Source organism: Poecilia reticulata, chromosome 18 (assembly GCF_904066995.2).
Source record: "Poecilia reticulata chromosome 18, P_reticulata-male-v2, whole genome shotgun sequence".
In the NCBI taxonomy this organism is placed as follows: domain Eukaryota; kingdom Metazoa; phylum Chordata; class Actinopteri; order Cyprinodontiformes; family Poeciliidae; genus Poecilia; species Poecilia reticulata.
In genome coordinates this window covers 13,053,277-13,077,934 of record NC_088847.1, presented here as the reverse complement: position 1 = coordinate 13,077,934, position 24,658 = coordinate 13,053,277, and the positions used below count along the sequence as shown (strand labels likewise).

At 40.8% G+C, this 24,658-nt stretch overlaps 1 protein-coding gene across 2 annotated transcripts in view; it reads left to right on the top strand.

Moving 5' to 3' along the window:
- The window catches only part of arap2 (ArfGAP with RhoGAP domain, ankyrin repeat and PH domain 2), a 132,848-nt gene that overhangs the window by 21,960 nt on the left and 86,230 nt on the right, over window positions 1-24,658 (top strand). For both annotated transcript variants that reach the window (XM_008435470.3, XM_008435469.2), the window contains exons 8-9: window positions 6,222-6,342; window positions 17,412-17,605. In XM_008435470.3, coding sequence (XP_008433692.2) covers window positions 6,222-6,342; window positions 17,412-17,605 — 315 coding nt within the window. The remainder of the gene's footprint in view (window positions 1-6,221; window positions 6,343-17,411; window positions 17,606-24,658) is intronic.

The following is a 24,658-nucleotide window of genomic DNA, read 5'->3' as shown; positions in this document are numbered from 1 at the left end:
GTAGGTACAATATGCTTTTTTGTTTTGTTTTCAGCCTGTAGGATGGTTGTGCATGAAAATCTTTGAAAATCAGCAGTTTCTGCTGAGACAAGACTATGTGGCGCAAACAGAAAAGCCATGTTGGAAGTCGCTTCAGTCTCTTTTCTTTCCTATTCCGATGCTGTTTAAAATTCAGAAGGTGTGGTCCTTAATGCGCTGCTGTGATTCCGTACTCACCATGTGGCATTGCCATCTTAAATTCTATATAAACTTTCAAAAGAATTGTAACAAAAAAAGATGATAAGGGATTTGGAGTGGTGACCTTAAAACTGAATTTATTAGTTTAGTGATGGACCAGATCATACTTGCTGTGAAAGAGGTCACAGTTTGAACAGACACATTGTCCATCTCTGAAGGGGTTCTCCCCCCCACACCACATCCCAACAGTTATTACTGGTCAGCTCCAGATTTTAGTTACATGATCCACAAAATAACTGTTTTGATTCATTCTCTCTTCTCTCGCTGGTTTTGTTTCATCTCAGCAGGAGCTCTCTGTACACGTCCCCTCTGAGCTCCATATGTCAGAGTTAGTGGTTAGACGATGCCTCTGGAGAGTATAGAGCCAGGTATTTATTTCTCACTGCGTTGCATGGGAAATGACGGCAGCAATAAAGTAAAATATGGATGTTGACGGACAAGAGCATAATCGCAAATGAATACAATACCAGCATTGGAGGAAATTATAATTATTTTTTTTTGTAAACATTTTATCTTCTCCAAATAGAAAGAAATACAAATTGCATTCTTGCTAAAGCACTTGAATTATGGCATGTGAATCTGGCAAACTAAACAATAAAAGGATATCCAAGTCTTGAATTTAAGATTTAAAGATGCTACCCAGTGGTTTATCTTTTTATCTCTCAGATGTACACTGAAACTAAAAGCCCTGCGGGCCAATGAATTATGGATTTTTACTGAAGGATTACACAAAAACATGTTTAAAAAAAAAAAAAAAAAAGACAATTCTGCTTTTGTTTTTTAAGGTTCATGACATCACGAGAGGCACAATAATCAGCTGTTAAGTCTGTAAACATAATATGAGACAAATTTGTTTTGATTTGTAATAGATCTGAAAGCTTTCCGCTTGCAAGGGGTTCAGCCTTATATGTTGGAGCCAGAGTTTTACTCAAGTGACCCCCAAGCAGTGAAACAAACCATGATAATGACAGTCATTATCTCCAGGTCATTAACCGGCGTGAATCTGTTCATATTTCTCAACTTTTACGGTTGGTTTGCGTGCATACTCGCCACTCGCGAAATGAGAAAATGCCACATTGTGCTTTTTATTACCAGCAGTAGTTGTAGGAATTGTCGGTGTAAGCAGTCTTGATTTGTAGCCCACCTGACCCGCTTCTCTCTGGCGCTGGCTGGAAGAGTGACGGTGGTTTATGCTCTTTATTAGTCTGTGTGGCCGGTGATCATTTTTTGAACGCAACGTGCAAATTTGTTTGCAGTGATTTCCTGCACAATGGCACAATGAAAATCATTCACACCCTTTTGCGTTTTTCTTTTTTTTTTTTTTGCATTTTCACACTATAGACTTATTCTAAAAATAGTGTTGGCGTTTTCACACATCAGAAAAGTTTGTTTCTCCTGGTCTGATGAATTCAGATGTTTTTGGTTTAAATGGTGGCATACACCAGCAATGGGTGTTCTTCTTCTTCTTCTGGATGTTTTTTCTCATCTCCAGATAATGGAGACCAGATTTAACACTTTCCACTGGGAGGTTCATACACAATTTCCAGGACTTTATTGTTTGGTTTCTGGTCTGTTAAGTCAACATATACAGAATACAGAAGCATGTTCCTCTCCAAACTAGGTCCGCTTCATAAGTTGATTGTTGTATTTTTTTCTTTCTTTTTCTTTTTGAGATTTAATGTGTGGATTAAAGAGAAGTGATTTAAAAACATCTCTTTTCTAGTAACGAAACTGAGCCGAAGAGGTTTGAATACTTCCTGGTTGCATTGTGCAGAACAGACGTTTTCTTGCAATGCAAGTAAGCAGATTTTAAATAGTTTTCATTAAGAACATGCAAATAAAGAAAATGTACAAAAGAAGCTTGGATGAACTTCTGAATGTGAAGTCATTCAAATAATAGAAGAGTGAAAACCTGATATTGGGAAAGTCTATTTTTTTATCTTGAAGTAATGTTGCAACAAATTAGAAAAACAAGCATAAAACCTATAACTTCTGTTATTTTATTTTATTACCCAAGTCCTATCTTTGACATCTACATTATGTAGGTACACATTAAAGCAATCCTTTACAAATGCTTCCATGCAACATGGAACTTGTTTTGTCACAGCAAATTCCTGACCCAAAAATTGACCCTGTGGACGTATTTCCCAAAAGAGAAACACAAACGTAGAGGGGAAAAAAATAACAAACATGTAAATTCAAGATGTCTTTTAAGATGGAGTATTAAGAATCTGTCTAGATGTAAGAATCTGTTGGAATTTTCAATGACTTTCTAAGACCTTATAGAAACCCCGTGGAGTCAATACAAGGTTGCAGCTGAAAGCACAAAAGCTTCAAGCCTATATGTTTCTAATTTCTCTAAATTCATGTAACTTAAGAGTCATTTTCTCCCCTAAAAATTTTTTTGCAATTTTCTGCTTCTACCAGCTGGTGTCCTCGTACCTCCACTGCAAACCTGGCTCTTTGGAGACGCAACAGCTTAAACTCCATTTTGGCAGAGGCATCCTCCAACCATTTTTCTTCAGTGCTTTTATTTATTTATTTATTTTGCCTTCCTCCCTGTTTTCTCTTCATGGTGCCCCTATTATTTTAGGCTTTAGCTCCATTGCTTTGCTTTAATTGTTTCCTGAAGTTTACTAGTTTGCTTTTGAAGAGACACGGTTTACCCTTGCAGCAGAGGCACTTTTATTCATAAAAAAACAAAACAAACAAACAAAAAATACGAATAACAAAAAAAAGAAAGAAACTGACACAACCCTATGATGAGACAGACTTAGACATATGTTGTGAGTGTAAAACACAATTTGCTGTTTTGAGCTGGAACGTAGACGCAGTAAGGAGGGAGAAAGTTGGAACGAGGTGAATGACGTGTGTGTGTGAGGAGACAGGCAGGCCTTTTTGCGTCCCCCTCCCCTTGAGATCAGATCGTAAGCAGAATTTCCGACTACGTAGCTGCGATTTCCGATCGGAAACCTCCTCCTCTTCTGCTGCCGCAGTGTTTACAGGCCGCACGATAACCAATTAAGCAAACTCTCTCCGTTGTGACCCCAAAACCAGAATTAAAACAATTAATTACTGTTAACCCATACTGGGGGTATACAGTAATTATCAGCATAACAACCGCAGAGATAATTCATGCACACACACACAAATGTAGACACATACTTCATTTTCTCCTCCTCTTCACCTTTCTTTGACTTCTTTCTAAATTTAGAGGGAAAAAGAGGCAGATACCACAGTGAAACTCCCAGGGAGAGAGACGCGCAAGGCTACGGGTCGGTAATTAGGTTGAGCCACTTCTTGCCATTGTTAACATCCTGCTTTAATATGAGGAAGACCCCTGCCTGACCCCCTTAGGCATCTTCATTTTTACATTATGTCTCCCTTTCCCACAAGTATAATTTAAAAAAAAATTTTTTTCTTCCTCGTGCACCACTTTTAGATTCTCGTTTCACTCGGTTTGTATCGTCTCCTTTGGATCTGTTTCTGTGTGCTCTTTCCATTTCCTTTCTTTTACTTCTCTCCTTGGCCTTTTCACATGAACCTAATTTCTATATTTTTTTTTTTCTATTTCGAGCTCTTTCCATCCGTGTGTGTATTCCCCCACCGCCCCCCTCCCTGAGTTACTGTGCTAGTTGGTATATTTTAGGCCGTACTTTTTCTTTCTTTTTTTGCAAACGTCAAGGTCACTAGCTTAATTACGAATGGCAAGAGGGAGTCAGGAGTTCACCTCCGCTTTCTTCCCTCATTCATACTTCCCATCACTTGCTTTTGCACTCTGCCTTTGCAGGACGTGACCCCGAGATAGGACAGTAGAGCAAACAAGCAGCATCATGCATGCCAATCAACACAAGCCTTCTTTTTTTTGTTGTCGGCTGAGAATCAAAATTCAGGTCAATACTACTAAAGAGCAACAGAGGAAATGAATGAGTCATGTCTCTTTTTTTTTTCTTACTTTGCAATGATAATGACATTATCAACATGAATAATGCAATGTCTGCCATGACCTTTTTTTTCCCCCCTTAAATGCAAACCAAGGGATTTTTACATCATTACAGAAGCGTAATGTACTGTTCCGGAGTTCACGCTGTCGCAAGAACATCACAATTTGAGATCTTTTTTTGAATTTTTCCATCTACTTTAAAGGAAATTCAGTGCTGCGCTTGTCACAGGAAGGGTTTTGAATTCTGATTTTTGACAGCGGTACCATTCTGTCTTTGCCTCTAGTAGCAGTCATAGCATTAAGGTTTAATACTTTTTCCTTTTTCTTTTCCCGTTTCACACCCACATTGACCCAGAACTTTAATTGCCATTATCTTGGGAGATTGTAAAGAGGGTCAGGAAGCCCCTTGTGCAACATCCTTCCTTATTTTAATGCTACTTAGGGGAAAAACATGAGGGTAATAAAACATTGCGCACAATCAAACTCTTCTTTACCTGTACCCCGTACCGCACGGTGGTCCAAATCCCAGAACAGTGTGCGTCCCCATTTTCTTTTTTCTTTAACATCTGTGAAGTTTGTTTTTAGCCTCTATATTTATTTTAACATGTCCCATTGCATCTAAAGTAACATTATTTCTTTAATTTTTATTCTGTGAGGTCTCGCATTTCACTAATTTTGAGTCGTTTCCTGCCGTTTTTTCCTTCCCAAACTTTCACATCTCAAGTTTGGAATCTGAGGTAAAAAGATCACACTAATACTCTTTCACCCTGCTTCTGCTTGTCCAAGGGCTTGGTGCCATTTGCCAAAGTTGATGATTGAATTAAAAAAACAACAGCAGAAGCCATTTGTGGGAATGAACTAGCCGCAACATTTGATGGGATATTGATGAAAGCACACAGGCGTACGTGCACGTACGCCTGTGTGAGAAGAGACATTATGAAATAGGGGTTCACTAATGAGATACCAAGACAAAACTTTCACAGATTTGACATCTTTATGTATCTGTGTAGCATTTTGTGGTGTATTCTCTTTGCACTCTCTTCCAAATTCCCAGCTGCAAGAAACAAACCAACCAACCAACCACAAAAACAAGAACGCTACCTGAAGTCAAGGTTACAACTAGGAAAGCAGGAGCTCACCGAGCACCATTGCGATTTCTTTCCAAATGTGGCGTCGCATACATAGAAAGCTGAAAATTGCTGGGATAAACTACTAATACTTGATGTTTTTGCGCCTCATTTCTCCCTCGGTTGACTGTGTGTCAAGTAGCATTTAAATGCTTAAGCTCCCCAAGCTGCTTTTTCATCTGAAATAAAAAAAGGATCTGCGACCAGGCGGATTTTCTGCAACTGATTTTTTTGTTGTTGTTTTTTTTTTTGTTTTTGTAGAAAAATCCATGAATAGTTGCCACAAACAGGCAGTGGATCGCTTTACTTCCCACAGTAACAACTTCTGCACTAGAGTGCTGTTGGCATTTTTATGTTGTGCACAAATCAGAGAAAGATTAGCTTTTTGAGTTTCCGGCTGAGCAATATCTGGTCGGTGCTGGTCCAACTGAAAATCAGCCACTTCCTGTCCCCAGTAGAGAGATCAACTACTGCCGATCAAACGTGACTTTCTCACTCTGAATGTATGGCAGATTTTTTCTTTTTTTAATTCCAGCAGCATCTGTAGTGTTTTGACCCACTTCGCTTGTCCGAGAGCTTAGTGCCGTTTATTGAAGTTGACGCTTGAAAAAAGAACAGAGGCAGCCATTTGTGCGAACAAATTTGACGCCGCATTTGATGGGATGTGGTTCTGCTTTGATGAGGATGTCTGTCAGTGCTGTTTCAAACCAAACCCAATCCCAGCTGATGGTAATACAAGTCTGATTTACACATCTATTGATGCAAACAATGCGCTGGGGGGGGAAAAAGTCATTGTGTGTTTACAGACGCAGTTAATGGGAATAAACAGGAATTCGATAGCAATATTTGCATGAATGTAGCTCAGTTTGTGTGCGTGTGTATTTGGAGCTCTTATCGTGTGTTTCTCTGTTTAGGAGATGTACTCCAAAGGTCTGATCCTGGTCAGTGCCATCAGACAGGTGAAAGGACTGGGCGAAAATAAGTTTGAGGTCATCACGGGCCTCCGGACTTTCACATTCCGGGCCGAGAAAGAAGGTACATTAAGACCCTGTTTTTTGTTTGTTTTTGTTTTTGTTTTCCTGCATTTTTCAGTCGTCTTTCAGCTCCCCAACGTGTTCTTGCTGCTCGTCAGTCTGCCTCTGTCACTCTGACCGTCTGATTTGATGTCTGCCTTTGTTTTTTCTCACTCTCTCCTTTTTTACAGTCTCCTCACTCTCTCCCAGAGTCGCCTCTCTTTCTAAATGCCTCTGTGGTAATCTTCTGTCTTTCACCTATTTTTCCTGTCTTTCTATAAATGCACTTCTCTCTCTCCCTCGCTCTCTTCGGCTTATTTTTCCTCCCACGGCTAATTTCACCAGAGATTTTTCATGACTCTGAGTCTTTCTTCGCAGAGTGTCACTTTGCGAAGAAAGAGGTGTTTGTTTGGGCAAGATTTTCTGCCTTTCAAAGTCCATATGAAAAGATCAATAACAATTTTTTTTGTGTGTGCCTGCGTTAAGCAAAGCTAAGGAGACTGGTAAGATCAAGAGAAAGGGGTGACAATATCAATCACGGCTATTGTTTTTTTAAAACTTCAACCCAGAAATGCAGTTGTTTTAAGAAAATTCACATTTCATGTTCAAATAATTCCATTCAGGTGCACTGGACCAGGGCCGCATCTAAAAGTTGCCGGGTGGTAGATCTCCAGGACTGGACGTGGGCATCCCTACTTTAGTACAATAATGGCATTTGCATCCCAGGCATTAGCGCAGTTAGCTAAGAAAATAGTTTTTGTCTACATCCTTCCCCTACTCTAAATCTTTCCTGTTCCATGATTGAAATTGAACACTCAAAAATATAGATTAGAGCAGTGTTTTTCAACCACTGTGCCGCAGCACACTAGTGTACCATGAGTAATCGTCAGGTGTGCCATGGAAATTATCCAATTTCATCTACCGTATTTTCCGGACTATAAGCTGCTACTTCTTTCCTACACTTTGAACATGCGGCTTTTCTGTGGATTTCTCTTCAACCACCAGGGGGCTCTTTAGCAGGAAGTGAATCATTGGAAGTCAAAATTGGAAATCAAAGAACACGCCAATTTTCATTTAGAACAAGCACATGCTAGCAGCAGGCACGACGGAGAAATGTTTTCACACTCATATGATGCAACTTCTAAGTTGAGGAGTATCGATCTGGCAGCACAGGCGGGAAAAAAAGCCGCTGTATGTAAACTCTGCATGAACAAAACCGGATTTGGAGACTGAAAACTGCGTCCTTAATATATGCAGCAGTTATTAGGATGCAGCCTTCTGCTGGGTCCTTATGGGAAACCGAGAGCGGCAGAGATACCAGGTTTATAGTATGGTGCGCTCATAGTCTGGAAAATTGGTCTTAAAAGATTTTTTGAAACCAAATTAATCTGCGAGTAATGCCATCTTTGAGTGTCTTTGCTGTAGTAGTGACTAGCGGCGTAATCATGTAATTTTATCATCACTAGATGGCAGTAGGTACAGAGCATTTTACATTAAAACAAGAGAATTAGTGATGCATGAATGTTACTACATTCATGCATCACACAACAGTGTTGTGGCACTGTTCAGGTGTATTTTGGAAGTGGACATTTAAGTGCAATTTGAAATAAGAAATCTAAAATATAATAAAAATAAATGTGTTTATTTGATTCCTATTCAAAACACTTTGATAAGAATGACTATATGTGTAATATAGGCGGCTACAGAGTATCTTTACATTTTTGGTTGGAGGTGTGCCTCGTGATTTTTTTCAATTAAAACAATGTACCTTTGCTCAAAAAAGGTTGAAAAACACTGGATTAGAGCAAAATTCTATAATGACTTCACTTTTAAAATTCCTCAGTGATACTTATGATTGATGCTGTTAGATTAGCACAACTTGGTTTGGCTATGTATCGTGCATTAAGTGATGATAAAAAAAAATAAAAAATTAGATATGATTTTTGAGCTTCCCACTCGCCAGTCACTAGTCAGGGATGATCAAGATGAAAATTAGGCAATTGCAACCATAAAGCTGAGGAAGACTGAAGACAATTTTAACGTTGTGTGTTTTTTGTTTTTTGTTTCCTTTACTTAACCTGTAGGTTATAGTGCCACTTTATGTTCAGAATATGTGATAAAACTGAGGGAAGTAATTGGCTTTTTAATTATCAAATTTTTGTTAAATCAGTCAAAACTGGAGTCTGATTTAGTTTCTCATCTCTTCGGTGGAGGCTTTGTGTCGAGGCCTGAATAAAACAAAGGAAACAGATCTGGTCCTTGCCTTCTCCCATCAACCCCCTACCTGTTTGATGGCAGTCAGTTAAGCAGCTCAGGTCAAACAGCTTGTTCGCTAATCGTCCGTCTGTGTTTCGGGTCAGATATCGTCCGCCCTTTGATTCCCCTGGACGAGTAAGATTGGTGGAATTGAGGTTTGCATAATAATGGCTCCGAGAATCCTCGACTCATTGTGTGGCACACTGTGAGAAGAGAATGAATGAAAACAAAAGCGCACACATTAATTCCGTTAAAAACTTTCTCGTTTATTCATCGCAGCGCATTGGTTATTGCACCTTTGTGCTCTGATTCATTTCTAACACGGGCAAAAAGTCCAGCATTTACTCCTCAGACAGCAGGCGTCTTTTTGTACATGCCGACTGTTCAGGTAGCACCAAAACAGTTCTGTATGCTGAATTGTATCCCAGCTAAAGAGATCCTTTTTCATTTGGATAAAGACTGGAGTTAAAAAGGTTAATTATTTGCTTCAGATTCAGTCACAATGTTGACATGTTGAATGAAAAGAGTGCCCTCACAGTCAATGGAGGAAGTCACTGTTCAATGCCTTTAAGAAGGATCTTTCCTTTTTTACAGCTAGCTGGACATTGTGGAAAGTGACCCGCATCCTACACTGCATGTCACTGTGGCTCTTTTCATTTAAATGGGTAATTTACAATTATTGTTAAAGTTGTGCCTTGAACTTCACTCGTTTGATGAAACGGACTTTGAGCATAATGTGGACATGAAAGGACGTCCTTGCTGCTGCCACACAATTTTTGCCTAGGAAGCCATGTTTTTTTTAGAAAGCTAAAATAAAATTTCTTATACATACATGTCTTACAGGCAGGGGAGCTTGAGTGTTCTGCCCAGTAGAGTTTTTGTTTCCAGGACTTTGCTCCTCTAGAAGGGAATTTAATTTCCACCTTTAACTTTCTACACACACAATTCTGTTATTTCTGACAAAAGCACTATAACATTTCTCAACCAGTCTAGTTCAAGTTATTTTTTTTCACGTGTCCTTTGGTAGCATTTCAGGAAGAGAAGCTAGTTGACTACATGTGGCAGGGAAGTTTTGCTCTGCAAAAAGGATATCTCAAGATGGAATCCTAATTGTGTGATTGCTTTATTAAATCAAAACTGTATTCAGTATTATTGGTCGGCATGCCATATTGTCTTAATAGTAACCTTTCAACCATTTGGATTGCTTATATTTTAGTGCGTGTGCTTGTGTTGAATGTTTGTGAGTGAGTTTGTCACCTTGAGATGCACAGTTAGTGGTGAGAATGGTTGAAAACCTGCACCACCACACAGCACCCAAGAGCAGCAAAGAATAGGTGGACTCTGCTCTGGAAGACTGCAGAAGCCCCAGGCAGACAGACACAACACAGCAGTGCAGCCATATGCCTCTCAGAGGTAGATGGACAATGCAGCACAGGAGCAGCAGCCCCAGGCCAAAGAGGGGGTATAGGGTGAAACGTAGTGCACAGAGCCCCCTCAATCCAGCCTCACAGTCATCTGCCACTGTGAAGGCCAAGTCCGTGACTCTGCTTGGGGCCTGTTCCAAACCCCTGCAGTAAGACCAAGCAAAAAGTAGGGGTGACATCCACCCAGAGCACCGGACAAGCACAAGCCCACAGCTTTAGCAAAAACTCAGAAAGACCAAGGTGTGGAAGACGCCTAACTATCCTATTTGATGAGCTTTCCAAATTAAAGGTCAAGACGGAGGCATGTCCACCAGATCTCAGCATAGTCTCTGCTGAGGAACCAAAGGTCACCCTGCTGGAGCTCAGCATTCTGGGACGTGGCCTGAGCGTGCACACAAAAATTGCATCAAAAAACGCACAGGAACTGAGGAGAGGACAAAGAGGAGGACGTACAAGGAATGGCTGCCAAGGCACTGGTATGAATTCACCTGGGGGGCAATACCCAAATTAGCCCACTCCTGTCCCACCCATACCAATATCCCTGACCAAGGTCAGGAAAGATTAGCCCAGGACCCAGAGACCTGTCAAAGTCAAACCACTCAGGACCCCAGGCCCCATCTAGTGCACCCAACCTCCAAACCCTCACTGTCTGCCCAAGCATGACCCAAATCTCTTAATCCCCCTACTGTTCCCAGACTCTCTTCTGCCCCACCTATGCTTCCAACCTACCCAGCTCCAGCCACCACAGCCTTTGGCTCACCCACCAGGCCAGGGACAGTGGAGAGGCACCCTCCAATCACCCCACAGGAAGCCAGAGCGGGCTACAGCCCATCAACTAGGAGTGCCAGCGGGCCAGACAACAGGGCTCAGCAGTTGTTTAATAAATTTTGCTAACGTAGGGAATATGTGCACTAAATCTTTTTGTAAAATCTTGCATCTACTTGTCCAATATAAAAAGCAGCACATTCAGCAAGCCAAGCACAGGCAGTCTTCCCTGCTGCCGCTGTCATTTCACTGTCATTATATCAACGACAATCAGCTTGTTTTTGTCTGTTCATGAGTCGTGGGTCCTTGGGGGGGATCATTTATCACAAAGTCAATTCACTGCTCGTTGCCACGCGTCACACTGACGCATCTTGACTTGAGCTGAGAACGAGCGAGAGCTTGTCTGATTTGGAGTCCTCTGACCCGTGTGGAACAGCGTGAGGCCTCTCCTGCAGAAGTGGCCACCGCTGTCAGATTTAAGGAGGGGAGGCAGGAGGAAAATTGGAGCAGGAGAAGTACAGGAGGAGAAAAGTTGGTCTCATCACCTCATGCAACTTTAAACAGGCCTGTTTGCCTGGTGCTGAAGAGTCATCAATCTTTGGGGAAGCACGTGAGGAAGGAGGAGACGTCGGGAGATGGAGGGAAAGAGAGAGTAGGTTAGCGGAGTGAAGGTAAGGGAGCTGATGGAGTCGAGGAAAGGAGGGACGGTGAACAAAGTGATGGAGTGGCGGTCAGAGAAGTCCAAGAGGTGGAGAAGCAAAAAAAAAAGGGAGCAACGAGAAAGGGAGGGGATTAAACCAGAGAATAACAGGGGGGGGGTGGATAATGCCACATGCAATCTGTGTGAAAAAGAGACAGAGAGAGGTTAAGGCAGCAACGGTGGGGAGAGATGAAAAGAGCAGAGTGAAGATGGAGAGGAGGAGGAGGGAGAAGTGAGTGAATAATTGAAGGCCACCGGAGAGAGTGTGCACACAGCTGTCGGCTGATTCCCCACTTGGTCCGCAGGTGGCCTCTTCCCTCAGGTACTGTCAGCTTGAGAGAGAAAAGATGGCAAGAAGGAAGGAAGACTGTGATAGAGTGACGGAAAGCAGGCTGGATCTTTGGGGTTGGCGATCTGCAGAGGGGCTTCAGACAAACATGCTACTTGACAGAGGATGAGATTTATTGTGTTAAAAAGAAATATAAAGGCAAGTGATTTGTATTCTCATGTCTAGGCATTTGCTTTCCACAAGTGCTCATAGAACATGTTGGTTTGGTTCGAGTTGACAGGGAAGCGGGCCGGAGAGATGTAGAGAATGAGTAAATAAAAATAAACAGTGGGAGCGGGTCAGAGAGAGAACACATCTAGAATTATAAGACCTTTAGTTTGACTTTATTTAGTTTCTGCAAACGTACTTGCAGGCCTTGCACAACATTTAATCTTATTTTTCTTTTTTTTTCTTAAGAAATACAAATTTGAAAAGTGTGGAGTAGATTTGTTTTCACACCTCCCCCTTGACAGATTTCCCTGAATAAAATTCAGGTCAACGGACACTGTCCGCTTGTGTGTAAATTAATCTCACTTAATTCATCCATCGGTTTTGTGGTGGATCTCATATGGGTTTGTTAGAGAACATAAAGAACAAACGGCATCATTAAAAACTAAGCAACTAAGCTATACCATTTGTAACCAATAGGAAAAACTAATCACTGAAAAGTTTTACTCAAAAATGTCAACATTTGCACAGTAGCAAAAGATGGCCCAGTTTATACAGATTAAGGGTCAGATCTTTTTTTATTATTTTAAAACGATCTAAACATGCTTCTTGGCATTTGTGGTTAAACAGACTCGGTCTTTGTCTCATCTGGCCATAAAATGCCTTTTAATAGTAATAAAAACACAGCAACTGAACCACACCGACCCGAGCCGTACCGTCAGCGGAAACGGTGCTTCAGAGTACGTCCGTTTCTGTGTGTAAAGCTCTGCGTCCTCTTAAAGGTCATCAAACCGTTTTCTGCAAATGCAAGTTATTTAGGTGATTGCAATACAAATGGGCTGTAATGGAAATGCGGTTCGTATAGCCCCATGATGTCAGCCGCATAAGAAACACGGACATTCAACAAATGGACACTAATGTGAATGTTTAAATTCAGTATTTGTAGATTTTGGCATGAAATGATTGAAATGAGAGAAAATAAATGGAACCAGACAAAAAAAAACAAAATAACATTCTTTTGTTTGTTTTTCCCTTTTTCTTTTGTTATTACTGCTGATAGAGACTGTGTGGGTGGCTTTTAAGACCCCTGGTGAGCGCAGAGTGGACCTGGCTCTCATCTCATCCACTTTCTGTGAGGATTATATGCCTCTCTCCTCGTCTCTCTCGGTGTAGAGTGGAACAGTCTTTCAGATAGCTGGCTGCACATGCATATTTCCTGTAATAAGTGCCGAATGCTGGATGGAGCGGTGGGCTTTTTTTTCTATGTGTGCAGAGGTGAAGGCAGAGTTAAAAAAAACAACAAAAGAAACCCCCCAAAAAACAGATGATTTTGGCAAGCAATAAAGAAATTTTAGTTCCTTTTGAAGAGAGACATACTCCATAACATATGCAAAAAAAAAAACAAAAACATTCAAGAACGCAAATCAGATAGGCACATGCAGGCGTAAATTTCTCCTAATTCTCCCAACCTTTCTTCCTCGCTCCATCCCACCCTCCATCTGCAGTCAGCCTGACAGCTCAGTCGAAAACGAGAGATGAGCAGGGGGAGAAAAGAAGGAGGCCCCTGAATAAATGAACAGGCAAATAAGTGAGTGCAGTGCAGGTAATGGACCTCAGAAAGCAAGGTGGGGGACGAACAGTAAAGAGTGGTGATGTACAGAGCTGTCAATAATTGAGAGGGCTGTTTATTATTGATATGCCAGCTCTTTGTGAATTCATAAGAACCTCATGGGCCGCTGGACCAGAGACGAGCTCAGGTACAGGAAGCAGATGCGCCGGGTGGGTCTTCTGTTGGGCGGGAAGGCCCGCGGAGATGAGAAACTTCTCCATGGGATGTTTGTAACCAAAGTCGAGGGATAGACAGTCTGTTTGACTAGGAATTGACTAAGAAACACTGTCGTTCCTACAGAGAAGGGCAACGCGCGACTACAAAACATGCTCCAGTCGTGTTTTAATCAAACCAGAAAAGCAAAGCATTCAACGTCATGTTTGTGGATTAAGAGCAAAACCACGTTCCTACTCATTTAAAGGGCATCTACCGAATAGTGCTTCGGTTCCTCTTTTTGCTACCAAAACAGTCCTCACCACTGGACCTCTAAAGGTTTGCTGTGGAATCTGTAGCCAAGGTCTTAGCACAAGATCTGTCCTGGAGATTGAGAAGTGGAGCATCCATGCAACTCTTGGAATGCCTGAAACTATTACGATGAGATTTCTGTATTTGGGGGGGAAAAAATGTCTTGGTCTTTTCTGGTTTTCCCAGAAGCCATATGTTGGTTTTTACTCACTCCAAGCTAAAGTGACAAGTCAATAATCAGCAAAATATGCAATACTCTTTTGTGCTATAGTTTTATTTCAAAGTGGATTTAAAATTTCTACGTTCTATATCCCACAGATGCAATTTGAAAGAATATTTTTTGCACATTTTGGAAATGGCTAAGAATGTGGATAAATTGTTCGCTGCCTTTGAAAAGCTTAAAATTGGACTCAGAAATATGTATTTGTCGTATAAATAATCTGTTATGTTGCCTGTTGAAGGCAGACACAGTGCATCTCCTGTGCTTGTAGAAAGGATGTGCAGCAAAACTTTATTCAGATTGGGTTCTTCATGTAGACAATCGGATGTCAGCGTGCCTCTTCATCCTTACCAGTCCGGTACATGTTGTTCCTTAGTGGATTTCTTCTCATTCTGCGATACATTGAAGGAGACACAGAGTACCTGTCATCTCTGGGAACTTCTGTTCTCAAAATAACCTGAAGGGGGTAAAAAGTAAAAAGACAGATTTTTTTTTCCATTAAAGAGATCAATAAGCCATAACTGAAAGCATTCTTTTCTTTATTCCTTTCACGGATGGGCTTCGGCGGTGCGATTTGCACAAATTTCTTTATTTCCGGGATGGCAGCCACTTTGTTAGTTGTGCTGACGTGATTTGTGCATATCAAAGAACACGCACATGATGAACCAAATTGGACACCAAAAGCCAGCAGAGCAGTGATTACTCGAGGTAAAAGCATCAACATTTAAAACAGTTGGCGACAAATGCAACCTCCTGTTCCTCCAGCTTTACTTCGGCGTCTTGTGTTTTCCCGATGAGCGCCTCTCGTTCGGTCCCGTCTCTGGTGTTTTGTTGTTGGATCTTGCCTCCGAAGATGCATGAATTTTGCACGTAGCTCTGTTGACTTTTCAGAGTCTTTAGAAACCTTCATATGTCCTTTTTTTATGGCGATAAAAAGAATGGTGGAGAGAAAAAAAAAAAAAACAAGTGGATTCTTTTGACTTTTTCAAATTTGCAAGACTTTCCCAACTGATTCCGGAGTTTGATACTAGTTTGCAGATTTTATTTGATACTTGTTTTTCTGTCTTTGTGTTGAACACTTGCCTCTGTGGGCTCAGCTCTGGACCTGTGATGTTAGACTGTGTGTGTTTGCAATCCTTTGGTAATTCTTGTGTTTCCACTTTGCTGGCTTTGATAGCTCAGTGTCTCGGGCGGTGGGGGAATGGGCTTTACAGTGTCGGCTTCGTGTCTCCTTTTAAGTCTGTTTGAAAAGTTGCAGAGGAAGATGTCTGACAAGCCCTTTTTGAGTGTACATTGTTTGAATGTAAAACCCTGGCTGGAACATGACGCCTTTGCTCTGTGTTGGTCCATTTAGCTGAGCTGTGATCCAGGGAGGGATTTTCTGTAAGTTTCCGGGCTTTTTTTTTTTTTTTTTTTTTTCAAAATTCTGTGTTTTGTTCAAGGACACGAGAATTTTTGGGACAAAACTTAACATGAACCTTAATGAAATGCCATTGGTTTAATTGTCATGCATAAGTATTTGCATGTTTATAGTTTCTACTTTTTTGCTTGATCACTCAGACTTTTAAAGGTCATGTCATCTTAACTACAACACTCTGTTAATTAAGGAGGAAGCAATGTTATTCAGATCAATCTACATTCTCTGCTAAATTAAGGACTGACTGTAAATAACCAACATTTTTGGACAGCTCTGTTGAGTTTCACCAGCCACACTTAAGAACTCGCCTAACTAGGACCTGTCTGACAACATGAAGAAGGCTGAAAGATCTCAAAAAAGCAACACACCTTGCCCAAAGAAATGGATGGATATCTGAGGGGGGAAAAAATCAACATGGGAAGGGTTACATTTCTAAGACATTTTTAAGCTTTTGGGTTTCCAACAAACTACAATGAAAGCCATCTTCCACAGATGAAGGAAACATTAATCTTCCAAGGAGGTGGTGAACCAAAAATTACTCAAAAAGTTATTCAATGACTCATCCAGCAGGTCACAAATTAACTCAAATTTGTGCCACAGTTTATAGCAAAGAGATTTCAAAAACTGTATCCACAGCAAAGGTTAAAGGCAGAAAACAACCTGCTGGCCCAGATGAACACATTTATTGGAACCACGACTTCTGGTCTCGTGTAGAAAATCCTTATGGACGACACCTGGCTATAATTTGTGACCAAAAACTCAAGTATACTCAGGCATACCTGGGCTTTAAAACAGGACAGTAATCCAAACAGAGGTTTTGGTCTTGTCTAAGCAAATCAAAGGTCACTGCAGTAAACAGTGGGTCAAAAGTTCCTGACACTAGAGTTGTACAAAGTAATGGTAGCAAGCTCATTGCCTCGAATCACACCATGGTTGGCACAACCGGTTTTTAAGTTTAGGGGGGTTTACTATTTCGCCTAGGGATTGGTTTGCATAGCTTTTTCTTTTATTCATTTTAATTCACTAAGATTTGTTTTGTACTTATGGGAAACATCATTAAAAGCCTTATCAGGCACGCTCTTTGATGAAGCAAGACTCTCAGCTGAATGTGTACTTATATGTGTGTTAAACAATCAGATAATTTTATCTGTGAAATGTGCTCACACCTTTCTGTGACTTTGCTCACTTTAATTTCCATTTTGAGCCGAGTCTGTGAACTGTTGTTGCTGCATTTCATTAGAAGATCAGCTATATTGGTACGTTTATATATTTATGTGTCAGTCTGAAATTACCTACTTCGCTTCTTGCCCCGAAGCCTCAGAATATAAAAAGTGGCACTTGGCGTCTATGTCTTTAGTGGAGATATTTGCTACTTTCTTTCAGCGTCGTAGGATTTCCTCTTCTGCGAGCCAAGATCATTTTAGCAATTGTGCCTCATCCTGTGTTTCAATAAGTTTTCTTTCAGCCTGGAATATTCTGTATCACATTCAGTTGCGCTTGAGCAGTCAAAGAACCAATATAACCCAGTTCATCATTTTTCAATTTCTTCACTAACAGTGTGATGTAAAGACTCTAGGAGATCCTGAACTCTCAATGTCTTTTTGTTTTTTTTCTTCTTTCTTCTTATTTTCTTAATTCCTTTCCCCCGTTTTGCATTCGCTCTCACATATGTGTCCTCATCCGCCATCTGCTTCCCTTCTTCCTCCGCTCCTGTCTCTCACTCATGCACGTGTCCACAGGGGAGCGCCAGGAGTGGATGGAAACTCTTCAGACGGCCGTGCGCCCCCCCGCCTGCAGCTCCCAGAAGTGCACCGACAGCCTTCCCCACCTCTCCTCCACAAACAAGCGAGGCTTGCTGGAGCTCCGTGGTTACAAAGGCAGACTGCTGGTGTCCCTGGTGGGGAGTAAAGTCAGGCTCTGCAAAACAGAACAGGTACTTCCAACACCACCGGGAACTCCTCTGTACAGAATGACAGTTTCGTGTTTAAAAGACGGAAGATGATAAGCCTCCTTGAAGCGGCAGCGGGAGAGTTGGAGAGGCTCGTGAATGTGCAACACAGACAGTAAATATCTGCATTGTGCGCATGTGTGTTTTAAGATGTTTTGGTCTGCTCTGAAATACTGGGTGCTTGCAGAAAAGGCACATGCTAGCACACAGAAAACTCTGGTTTGCAAACCTTGTTGCTCAGCCCCCAAAATTACAACAACCGGAAATACAAGACCTTAGCATGCAAATCCAAAGTTGAGTTGTAGACGTCATACAGACCCTCTAAGCTTTTCCTGAATTTATTTTATTAGAAGCGCAAACGTCAATGTATTTTACTATGATTTAAGAATCTCAGTGAACAAACGGCGTCATGGAGATGGATAAAGTTGTGGTAAAGATCGAAGCAAGTCGATATCGTAAGTTCAGAACATCCAAAAGAGCGCCGTTCAATCAAACAGCTGAAAGCAGAAAAAGTTTGACACACATGCAAACCTACCAAGACGTGACCATCCACGTAAACTGAGGCTGGGGGAGGAGTGCATTAAGCAGAGGAGCAGTTGAGAAGTAATGGAGAATGGCAAGAAGAAGTAGTACTGTTGAAAGACAACCATAAGAAGTAATGCTGGCATTTTGCTCCAAGCCAAGTAGGAGATATGACAAGAAAGTGATCTGATCGGATGAAACCTCAGGTGGCGCTTTGGGCTCCATGTAAAATGCAAGATGTGGTTGAAAACTAACAGTGCAAACCATCCCCAGTGTGAATGAAACATGGTGGCAGTAATCACACTGTAGAACCGCTTTTCATCAGGAGAGTCACCGACGACGGTCAGAGTTCATGTGAAGATGGACAGAGCTAATTAGAAACATTTGTAAGTGTCACTGCAGCAAAATGTGGCTAAGCTCCCCTGAAGTTTTGACCCAGCAGAGCTGGATACAGATGCAAGGTGAACTTTTCAGATTCTTGCATTTTTTTCCCCTTCATGTAACTACTTTTTCAAGACAGACTGATACATTTCATTTAACATTAGAAAAAAAGCAGCTTTGGTGCACTGCATGCCTTTCGTCATTCTCAGTCTTCTTTTGTGCTGTGACTGGTGGGGAAAAAAGTTTATTCCTTTTTTTTTTCCAGAGAAATTAACACGTTTGTCAAAGAGTGAATTAATAGAAAGACGGCGGAGAAAGTAATAGTTGCTGAACCTCAGAAAGTTCAGTATTTACTATCCATCCGTCTGAAGGTGCGGCCGTTAGCTCGCCATTATTTTCTAGACGCCAACTGAAAGTCACACTCGTCTCTAACAAACTGCAGTTTCAGCAAAGCTAGTGTGAGGTGGAGGAAGCAGGCATGTGTCAGTGATGTTGCTTGAACAGTATTAGTATGCAAAGGCCTTCCTACTACAGACTCTACGCCAGTCACACGTTTATGCAAAACCCTGTCGAACAGCAAGACAGCAGGAGGGAAAAGTAGGTAGAAATTTGCAAAAAAGTCAAGTACGGCAAAACTAAGAGAAGCTGGCACTGTTTAAAACAGAAACTTTCTCTCAAACACTGAAATAATACATGCATTTTTTCCCCCAGATGGGATATAAAGCACCATGAGACACCAGGAAACCTTTTAAAAACTTTAGAAGTGTACATTTGTTCTCACTGATTACAGAATGTCGGACATAAAAGGATCACAAGTTTGCTTTTTATTTTATAGTTCACAACTACAGCAAAACACAGATGGCTTGCTTTGCAGAAACTAGAATGTGTATTTCTTTGAGGGGAAAAAAAACAAACTATTCGGGAGTTGCAGTCAAGCAACCATACGAAAAAGTCAAACTTGGACTAAGTTTGTGTGGAAACGATTAGGTTTGCTCCCGGATTTAAATGTCTTTTACATTTAAAAGAGCCCAAACGGAGGATTGCTGTTGAATGACGAGTTATCAGGCAGTTGCCTGACCGCCTGATAGTCACCATAAAGCACTGAGTGAAGATCACCAGACAGCATGCCTTGCAGATGCTTTAGAGAGCTTTTCTCCTCTTGATGCATCACATATTAACCTTACATGAAATGGGGTAGCTTGTATTGTCATCCCATTATCCTGCATTGCGTTTTGAACCTAAAACAAGTCAGCGTTGAATAATTTAGACAAAGTTTGACCCATCTGGAGTTAAGTCCGATATTGGTCAGTCATGCATGTATGAAGATATAAAGTTTGTTATTTTCTTTTAATAGAGAAGCATGTGTTTAATGGAAAATAAGACGGGTATATCTCCCAGCATAACGTTTAAAATACTCAAATTATGCATGGACTATAATAGATTTTTTTATTGACATTGAATTAAAATCAAAAATTTTTTTCCATGACCAAAAAAATACAAAAAATAAATTTACATTCCCAGTGCTGACAAGCTTTTTGCATGTTTTCTCTGATATTTTGATGATTTATGGTGACAAACGAAAGTTTTTGAGTCTGGAAGACCTCCATGCCATCACCCTAACTTTTCACTCAGTTTGTCGCTCAAAATTTCTGTGCTGAAAGTCTGACTTGCAAAGTTACTTTTAATAAAGTACTCACTGGCAACTATGTAAAGAACCTCTATTGTTCGACAGCACTAGTTACTTAGAGTCCTTTAGTTAACTTTTTTGTGTTGATATTGAACTGATGCAGATTAATATACCTATTTTATCAACCTAATCTCCCAATTAGCTATAGATTAAAAAATAGGTATGTTTTTCTTCTCGCTCACGGTTTCTCTCGAGGTGTCTTTGTTTGATGTCTGTCCTATTAGGCCCCGATAGTCCCTGCTTATGTACATCATTTCTGCCGACTCCCCTTCCCAGGAGCAAAGTGAGATTGAAAGATACCTCACAGCAGTGATACTGTTGCCTCGCTCAGATTTGTGTGCATATTTGATAATGCCACTTGCACTCAGCTCATTTCCATCCCTCCTTGGCGCCGAATTCGTTTTGCTCGCTCTTGCAGTTTTGTTGTTTGCCTTTCATCATTTTCTTCATTAGCGTGAACAAACATCTTTGTTAGAATTCTCTTTGGGGTATCCCTCCATGTCAGCACATTTCCACTTCCTTGATCTGAGACGGCGGGGAGAAGCGCGGCGAAGGAGAGGTTCAGGGAGAGAGCAAATTAATTGTATTATTTCAGCTTACAAGCTCAATCCGCCACATAAATGCAGCAGCAGAAACACGTTTTGCGGAAGTGGGGGGGAAGCGGAGCTGCAAAAAAGGAAGACAAGACGGGGACAAGGGAAGGAGGGTGACAAAGATGAAGTGAAGGGGATGGAGAGACCACTTCAGCGCAAAGGCTTGCATGAGTGAGAATCGAACGTTGGTGGTTTGTAAGAGAATGAGAGGGTGATGGAGAGCTAGAGCTCAGAAAGAGAGGGATACTGTGCCCCGTTCAAGATCAGTGAAGTGGAGTATTTAATCTAACATGATGAACGAGCTATTGGAAACATCATCCGCCCAGCACCTCCCTCACCACCCCTTCCCCATTTTCTCATGGATCGTAAGCCGTGATGGAGCTGCGTTTAAGGTCATTTAGGCACTAAGGTAAAAGAAAGTCAGTTGGGTTAAAAAGAGAGGGAGAGCAAAAAAAAAGTGCTCCAAGTGCAATCACCTTTTACTCTCAGAAGGATTTCGCTGCAGTGGGCTTTGGTATTAGAAAAATCAATAGAACTTTAGTGTCTTTTCTCATACATCCCTCATGGTTGTATTCTCACTCTGCCGTGATACACGAAGTAACAGTCGACACGTGTGCAGTCTTTTCGTCTTGTCACTTTGGATTTGAGGGCGCTACTAGTTGCTTTCTTGATTTGCTCGTCAAAACACATTAAGCATTCAGTTGTAGTCTGTTATGTGGAAATTATTTTAGGTTAAAAGCTCTTTGCTGTTCTTTATTGTGACAACTGGCATAATCCCAAGGCTTTAAAAAACAAAAAAAACAAAGTTGTTTAGAATTTCTAAGGAGAATGAATTTCTCACATCAAGGCCCTCTTTCTTTTTCTAAGAGAATAATCAGCAAATTAAGAATAATTTTTGCTGCGGGGCCAAGTTCACAAGTGCATCTTTCTTCCTTAACTGATGCGTTGGGGAAACACGAACTGTAATCACCGAGCTGAAACATTAGAATTGAAAGTCTGCGTGCTAAAAATGTGTGGCGTTAACACGTTCAGTAGACATGGAGAAATATTAGCATTTAGTTAAAGCTGTTGTGCTTCTTTTTAAATGGATGTCTTCTACACTGTTCTAGACAGTTTTTTTTTTTTTGCATTTATTTCAAATAGGTAAATGATACCCACTTATAAAAAAAACACACATTTCACAACATCAAAACTTATCATGTTCGAAATAAATAAATAAAAATAAATAAAGGAAATAGCTGGCATATTCAAAAAAGGAGTAAGTAGAAAGCATAGCTTATTGTCATACATACTTATTAGAGTTCCCTTTATTTATTTTATATTTTTTTAGAAGTGCAAGGTCAATACTCTATGCAGACAAGCAGCAAACAGGCAAATCAAAGGTGTGCAAATGTTCACCTTTTGACCTTTTCTCTCCCCTCCTCCTCCTTCTCTCTTCCTTAGTCAGCGCCACGACGGTTGCCACCTAACTCATAGCAGTTGTAATTGGGCGAGTTATTTTTATCTAGCTTTCTTTTCTTTTCTGTCTGCTTCCTCCTTCTTGCCATCCTTGGTGAATTAATTGAAGGGAGCAGAAGGCCAAAGCACACATTGGGTAGGTAACGAGTGGCGAATGCTGGACCGCCGCTAACATCCAGCTCTCTAATTGGCTATCTTAGATGGATGAGGGTCATTAGACATAGGTAAATGCATTGCCTTCTCGGCACATACCATGCGCACACCTTTATGTTTTAAATCACAGGCAACGTAAACTGTCAGATGTCTCTCGTTTGACTCGCAGCGGAGAACCGTGATCGAACTGATTGGTTACTTGCTGGAACGAGCTGTGAACGAGGGGCGCTTCACGCTCTGTCACATTGCGCGCGCTCTCATTATCGCGTCATGCATCTTCAAACCTCTGAACATGCTGAACTTAAAAGAGCAATAACTCTATGTAGTTATAATTGATAGGAGAGAGAGAGGCGAGTTTTGGCTGCCCCGAAGCTCTCACATCAAAAGTTTTTGCTCAATTAAAACCTAAACATACACTAAAGTCACTGCTTTCACACACATTATCTTTCTCGAGCTCCTCTGTCATCCTCTTCAGATCAGAGGGCCTTAATTATCCGTAGCGTTTCGTAATGAATGATCACGAGGTAGTGCCGTGGTCCTCTTTCGATTTCGTTGGAACAATGGTTTGGTTTTATTTTCCCGCCAATTTTCTAATTTTGTGGGAAAGAGTGGGGCTAATGGTGGTCAAATCCAGATTTTAAAAGCCCCCCCCCCACCTCCAATTGAACCAGCCCACACTATACAAAAAAAGAAGTTCAGGCTGGAATAGTCTGCACTGTGCAAATATTTAAGCAACTGCCTTCTTGTTTTGCAATCTGCAAAATTTGGCTGCTCTGCAAAGTTTTGCCGTTAATTATTCTGCGAGTTGCTCTCCTACACATGAACACATGCTTCCTTTTCCTCTCTTAAGGCCGCGTGCGTTTCCAAAGATGCGCCCAATCAACAAAGATGGTGTCGATTCATTTGCCTCTTTGTTTGGTGTAATTAGCAGAGATTGTTTTTGCCGGTGATGAACAGAAAAACACATTTTTTTTTCTTTTTTAGAAATGTAACAACAGGGCTACAATCTGAGCTTTCTGAATAAGAACCAACAGAAATAGTGCAGTAAAACATGCTTGTCTCTTACATATTTCTTTTTTTTTCTTTTTTTCATACCGACATGTTTTAAAGTCATCAGCGATACTTGATGTTGGACAAAGGTGATCTGCTTAATAATAATATGCAGTTTTCAAATAAGAATTTCAATGAACTAGAAGAAATAGCCTTCCAATCTAAAAGGAAAAAAAGAAAAAATTCCCTCAATAAAATGGTAAATTATATTGTGGAGAGTGTCTTTGACTAGCGGCAGCAGCAATTAGCAATTCCTGGTGAAACTGCAAGTCGGTTGAGTCGATCATATAAACTAATTCAGCACTCCCAACAACGGTTGTTAACGGCATAATGACGTGCTGAAGGCAGCGTGTCGGAAGGAGCAGGAGCTTCCTAAAGAGACCGAGGCATCAAATTGCGAAGTCCAATTTCTTTTTTGTTTGACATATATAATAACATAATTAGTTGCTTGTGCTATAAAAAGGTATAATGCCTGGGACGTACATATTGCCTCTTTAAAGGTGTGAAATTTGTGACAAACCAGTTTCAGCTTGTGAAATAATTTGAAATGTGCAAACTAATCATTGAGGAGGAAAAGGTAGATCTTTACTTTTCAACCAGGAAAGCAGTCTTCGATAAATGTAAAATTACTCAAGCTGAGCGTGACCTTGGAGCAGACCTTCTTTAAGTGAAGTTCTTTAATTCACATTCGAATCGAGATTCAGCCGTGACTAAGTGCTCGCCTGAAAATAAGCGTCTTGGGCTTGAATCTGCTCTGTGGGTTTTTAGTGAAAAATGTTCAAACTGTTCATATGTTTCTTTACTAAGCCAGCTTGTTTCTTTTCCTTTAACATCTGTCAACCAACTTGACCCGCTCCTCTGTGTTGTTACAATAAGTAGAAATAACCGTGTCATCTTCATTAGAAGGTATTTAACGGTTATCATTAGATAACTTTTGATGTTGTAGGAAATGCACTGATGGGTTTATAGTTGCTAGTCAACAAAGGGTCATTTTTTATTTTATTTTTTTGATTTTGGGATGACTACAGCATGGAAAACCACTAAGGACAGTGTAGAATCAGTTATACATCTAAAGGAATAATAATAATTGAGGATATAATTTCTTTATGGACTGTTGTCTATCTCATAGAAATACCGAACCCTTGAAGATCTGAACGTAACTTTAACTAGATTTTACACTTAATGCGGTTCTAT